The sequence below is a fragment of the Oncorhynchus clarkii genome, chromosome 6 (genome assembly GCF_045791955.1).
Source record: "Oncorhynchus clarkii lewisi isolate Uvic-CL-2024 chromosome 6, UVic_Ocla_1.0, whole genome shotgun sequence".
NCBI classification, from domain to species: domain Eukaryota; kingdom Metazoa; phylum Chordata; class Actinopteri; order Salmoniformes; family Salmonidae; genus Oncorhynchus; species Oncorhynchus clarkii.
Genome location: NC_092152.1, coordinates 89,043,058 through 89,049,395, shown reverse-complemented (window position 1 = coordinate 89,049,395; position 6,338 = coordinate 89,043,058). Strand labels below are relative to the sequence as shown.

At 44.1% G+C, this 6,338-nt stretch overlaps 1 protein-coding gene across 1 annotated transcript; it reads right to left on the bottom strand.

Moving 5' to 3' along the window:
- Positions 1–2,072: 2,072 nt before the first annotated feature.
- On the bottom strand, positions 2,073–2,808 carry LOC139412280 (rheacalcin-1-like). Its single transcript, XM_071159122.1, has 2 exons — positions 2,218–2,808; positions 2,073–2,173 (listed from the first exon to the last, which is right to left on the bottom strand). Exon 1 carries the CDS (start codon positions 2,745–2,747, stop codon positions 2,313–2,315), a length of 435 nt encoding a protein of 144 aa, XP_071015223.1. The 5' UTR covers positions 2,748–2,808; the 3' UTR covers positions 2,073–2,173; positions 2,218–2,312.
- Positions 2,809–6,338: the final 3,530 nt, after the last annotated feature.

The window sequence follows — 6,338 nt, the reverse complement described above, 5'->3', positions numbered from 1 at the left end:
CTAGCTATTCCCAATATAACAGTTGGATGTACCAGCTAGCTATTCCCAGTATAACAGTTGGATGTACCAGCTAGCTATTACCAGTATAACAGTTGGATGTACCAGCTAGCTATTCCCAGTATAACAGTTGGATGTACCAGCTAGCTATTACCAGTATAACAGTTGGATGTACCAGCTAGCTATTCCCAGTATAACAGTTGGATGTACCAGCTAGCCAATACCAGTATAACAGTTGGATGTACCAGCTAGCCAATACCAGTATAACAGTTGGATGTACCAGCTAGCTATTCCCAGTATAACAGTTGGATGTACCAGCCAGCTATTACCAGTATAACAGTTGGATGTACCAGCTAGCTATTCCCAATATAACAGTTGGATGTACCAGCTAGCTATTCCCAGTATAACAGTTGGATGTACCAGCTAGCTATTCCCAGTATAACAGTTGGATGTACCAGCTAGCTATTCCCAGTATAATAGTTGGATGTACCAGCTAGCTATTCCCAGTATAACAGTTGGATGTGCCAGCTAGCTATTCCCAGTATAACAGTTGGATGTACCAGCTAGCTATTACCAGTATAACAGTTGGATGTACCAGCTAGCTATTCCCAGTATAACAGTTGGATGTACCAGCTAGCTATTCCCAGTATAACAGTTGGATGTACCAGCTAGCTATTCCCAGTATAATAGTTGGATGTACCAGCTAGCTATTCCCAGTATAACAGTTGGATGTGCCAGCTAGCTATTCCCAGTATAACAGTTGGATGTACCAGCTAGCTATTCCCAGTATAATAGTTGGATGTACCAGCTAGCTATTCCACATTAACAAAAAAATAGATAGTCCACAATGGAAAACAAACAGAGAACAAACCCTGAGAAAGATGTCTTTGACCTCAATGGGACTTCCTGGTTAAATATATTTTAAATACTACCTGTTGCTAGTTGTAAATATTGAGCTTACATAGGTTTTCACTTTAGGTATAGAGTACCACAGTATGAGTTGTAAAACCTAGCGGTCAAACAGGGAAACGATATGACGTTTTGATAACTGTGTAAATCTCTCCTGGACAACGATGACCTTTTTCAATTTATTCACCTGTGGAAAAAACTATTTGAACCATTTCCCTGTTTGACCTCTAGTTTTTATGGGTATTATGACACGTCCACTGTGGGGCTCTATGACATAGGTATTATATAGACCTGTCTGTTTCCTCTAATGCCTCTATCGTACCTACAGTGTCACTGTCTAAAATGGTGCGCATCATCATCTGGATATGTGAGTGGAACACATACCATTGGATACATACGTTCCATAAATCCAATGTGTGTACCACACGCACTGCGACTGCCTCCGCCTCTGTAACGCAACGCTGCAAGGCAAACAAAGGCCTTCCATTGGAAATGAACGGACTTCTGGTGTAATAAAACACAATGACACTGTCGGTGTTATCGAGGCGTAGGAGTAACCTCATGTTGTGCAGAGGATGTTCCTCATCTGCTTCCTCTTAGTTGCTGATGAAGAGGTCAATGTTCTATTCTCTGCCATTCTGCCGAGCCTTTCCTCAGGTCTTCACTCCTACCTACATATAGTGGAAGTGTTTGGTCAGATCAGAGACCGCTGCACACAGAGCAGTGATGAGGAGCCCCGTGGAGCTGAGCCAGATGACTCTTCCTAACAGTGTTTATTACAGTATTCCTTAGCTATGAATCAAATGATGAAGACAGATGACTCTTCCTAACAGTGTTTATTACAGTATTCCTTAGCTATGAATCAAATGATAAAGACAGATGACTCTTCCTAACAGTGTTTATTACAGTATTCCTTAGCTATGAATCAAATGATGAAGACAGAAAGATGACTCTTCCTAACAGTGTTTATTACAGTATTCCTTAGCTATGAATCAAATGATAAAGACACAGAAAGATGAGTCTTCCTAACAGTGTTTATTACAGTATTCCTTAGCTATGAATCAAATGATAAAGACACAGAAAGATGAGTCTTCCTAACAGTGTTTATTACAGTATTCCTTAGCTATGAATCAAATGATGAAGACAGAAAGATGACTCTTCCTAACAGTGTTTATTACAGTATAACAAAGTTGGTTGTACAGTTCCTGCTAAGTATTCTACATTTGCTACAACAGTATAGAGTAAAATGTCCATTATTTAAATATCTCTCAGGTTTCATGACAAATTTAGTTTTAAATACGGTATTTATACCTATAGTCAAACAGAGAACACACTGTTGTAAAGAGGTCTTCCTGGTTAAATAATGTTTAAATACAAATGTATTGCTAGTAGTAAATATTGATCTTTCATACGTTTACATGCCTGGCTCCTCTAGGAGTCACTAATTTGGAGCAGAGGAAGTTCCTTCTCTCCTCACAGTCCCTGGTTCCCCAAAGCTCTCCCTCTCTGGCCAGGGTCCCACAGCGGAGGTGTTGGGCGGGGCAGTGGGGCAGCCTCCCCCCGGTCCAGGCCTGGTACTCCAGGGGGTCCCCGTTCACCCACAGCCACTCGCTGGCCAGGAAGCGCAGTCCCGTCCACACATGGTCCGTCTGGGCCCCCTTTGAGTTGATCATTCTCTGGACGAGGAGCTGCTCATTCTCAGACAGCAGGCTGGTGAGGTCAGTGTAGTGCTTCCTGCAGTGCTCCAGAGCCTCCTCCCACGTCTTGTTTTTCTCTACCAGTACCACGTTCAGATCAAAGCACACAAAGGGATATTGTTCAGTGCATTGATAATCATTCATCTTTTTCTTCCACACACTAACACAGTCCTGGTTGCCTAATTTATTGTTTGGCTGGCCTTGCCCCCAAAACCTGAATGATGAGCTCCACCCTCCAGACCACTTCCACTCTGTTGGGGGAGAGGGATCTCTGTACAGACCAATCCAAACATCATCCGTTCTTGATATGTTATTGACCTCATCTACTTCGTCTTGGTTGCTGATGAAGGCCAGGTCAATGTACTTCTCTCTGCAGTACTGCTGAGCCTTTTCCCAGGTCTTTCCTCCTTCATTCACAAAGTGGAACTGTTTTTTCAGACAGCAGGACAGAGCAGAGCACAGCACACAGAGCAGTGATGAGGAGCCCAGTGAAGCTGCTCTTCCTCTGCATGATGTCCCAGTACTCAGTCAGTGTGGAGTGGAGCTACTCTTCCTCTGAATGATGTCCCAGTACTCAGTCAGTGTGGAGTGGAGCTGCTCTTCCTCTGAATGATGTCCCAGTACTCAGTCAGTGTGGAGTGAAGCTACTCTTCCTCTGAATGATGTCCCAGTACTCAGTCAGTGTGGAGTGAAGCTGCTCTTCCTCTGCATGATGTCCCAATACTCAGTCAGTGTGGAGTGAAGCTGCTCTTCCTCTGAATGATGTACCAGTACTCAGTCAGTGTGGAGTGGAGCTGAGCCTGCTGCTGCTCTTATTACTACAAGCTACCTCATCCTGGCCCCTCACCTCTACACCCAACCCACCAATCAGAGATGCTTCCTTAGCTCCACTCTACACCCAGCCCACCAATCAGAGAGGCTTCCTTAGCTCACCTGTATACCCAGCCCACCAATCAGAGAGGCTTCCTTAGCTCACCTGTATACCCAGCCCACCAATCAGAGAGGCTTCCTTAGCTCACCTGTATACCCAGCCCACCAATCAGAGAGGCTTCCTTAGCTCACCTGTATAGCCAGCCCACCACCTGTACACACTGGCTGGTTATTAGACAGATCTTGTGTTTTTACCTGCACACAAATTAACTAAATAGAGAATCCTTACAGACAATGAAGCAGTGCAACCTGGAACACTGAATTTTAAGAAAGTAAACAGATTTTTGCCATGTTATACTAAAGACACAAATAAAGATCTCATGGCCTGACAAGTCTAAAATGAACTTGATCCAAAATGTTGATGGACATCTCTCCACAGTGGTTCTGTGCAGGGCTCAGTGCTGCTGTTGAAGTTACTGTCAGTAATTAAAGGAACTACATAAATGTAACGGTTTGATTTCCGTAATGGTCTTTGAAGCTTTGAATGAAGTTCGGGCTTTCGTAGCCCTTTAACATCTGGGTCAATGTAATATGCATAATGTGACCTTGGGAAGAAAGAAAAACAATGTTTTCCATGTGTTTACAGGAAATATGTAAATGTAGGTTTTTGCCTGAAGTGTGATTTGCCTGCCATCTCTGAACAAACAGAGGCCCACAGAGAGAAATGTCCACTGTAGTGACAGGATAACCCATATGACAGGATAACACCTCTGACAGGATAACACCTCTGAAACCACTGTAGTGACAGGATAACACCTCTGAAACCACTGTAGTGACAGGATAACACCTCTGACAGGATAACACCTCTGACAGGATAACACCTCTGAAACCACTGTAGTGACAGGATAACCCATATGACAGGATAACACATCTGACAGGATAACACATCTGAAACCACTGTAGTGATAGGATAACACCTCTGACAGGATAACACCTCTGAAACCACTGTAGTGATAGGATAACACCTCTGACAGGATAACACCTCTGAAACCACTGTAGTGACAGGATAACACCTCTGACAGGATAACACCTCTGAAACCACTGTAGTGACAGGATAACACCTCTGAAACCACTGTAGTGACAGGATAACACCTCTGAAACTACTGTAGTGACAGGATAACACCTCTGAAACCACTGTAGTGACAGGATAACACCTCTGAAACCACTGTCGTCACAGGATAACACCTCTGAAACCACTGTCGTCACAGGATAACACCTCTGAAACCACTGTAGTGACAGGATAACACCTCTGAAACCACTGTAGTGACAGGATAACACCTCTGAAACCACTGTAGTGACAGGATAACACCTCTGAAACCACTGTAGTGACAGGATAACACCTCTGACACCACTGTAGTGACAGGATAACACCTCTGAAACCACTGTAGTGACAGGATAACACCTCTGACAGGATAACACATCTGAAACCACTGTAGTGACAGGATAACACCTCTGACAGGATAACACCTCTGAAACCACTGTAGTGACAGGATAACACCTCTGAAACCACTGTAGTGACAGGATAACACCTCTGAAACCACTGTCGTCACAGGATAACACCTCTGAAACCACTGTAGTGACAGGATAACACCTCTGAAACCACTGTAGTGACAGGATAACACCTCTGAAACCACTGTAGTGATAGGATAACACCTCTGACAGGATAACACCTCTGAAACCACTGTAGTGACAGGATAACACCTCTGACAGGATAACACCTCTGAAACCACTGTAGTGACAGGATAACACCTCTGAAACCACTGTAGTGACAGGATAACACCTCTGAAACTACTGTAGTGACAGGATAACACCTCTGAAACCACTGTAGTGACAGGATAACACCTCTGAAACCACTGTCGTCACAGGATAACACCTCTGAAACCACTGTCGTCACAGGATAACACCTCTGAAACCACTGTAGTGACAGGATAACACCTCTGAAACCACTGTAGTGACAGGATAACACCTCTGAAACCACTGTAGTGACAGGATAACACCTCTGAAACCACTGTAGTGACAGGATAACACCTCTGACACCACTGTAGTGACAGGATAACACCTCTGAAACCACTGTAGTGACAGGATAACACCTCTGACAGGATAACACATCTGAAACCACTGTAGTGACAGGATAACACCTCTGACAGGATAACACCTCTGAAACCACTGTAGTGACAGGATAACACCTCTGAAACCACTGTAGTGACAGGATAACACCTCTGAAACCACTGTCGTCACAGGATAACACCTCTGAAACCACTGTAGTGACAGGATAACACCTCTGAAACCACTGTAGTGACAGGATAACACCTCTGAAACCACTGTAGTGAGAGGATAACACCTCTGAAACCACTGTAGTGACAGGATAACACCTCTGAAACCACTGTAGTGACAGGATAACACATCTGAAACCACTGTAGTGAGAGGATAACACCTCTGACAGGATAACACATCTGACAGGATAACACCTCTGACAGGATAACACCTCTGAAACCACTGTAGTGAGAGGATAACGCCTCTGACAGGATAACACATCTGACAGGATAACACCTCTGACAGGATAACACATCTGACAGGATAACACCTCTAACAGGATAACATCTCTGACAGGATAACACCTCTGAAACCACTGTAGTGACAGGATAACACCTCTGACACCAAAGTTAGGTCCCTGGCCAGAGCTGTGTCTTACCATTGATGCTTTTACTGTTGCCTTATAGGCCTAAAGCTACAATAACACTGTGCAGAACTATCAACAGGGCCTCCATGTACATAATATGTGGACTAAGACTTCACAAGGCTGCT

What these genes read in the sequence shown, in the direction of transcription:
- LOC139412280 (XM_071159122.1), bottom strand. Translation starts at nt 2,747, where the DNA reads ATGAATGATTATCAATGCACTGAACAATATCCCTTTGTGTGCTTTGAT.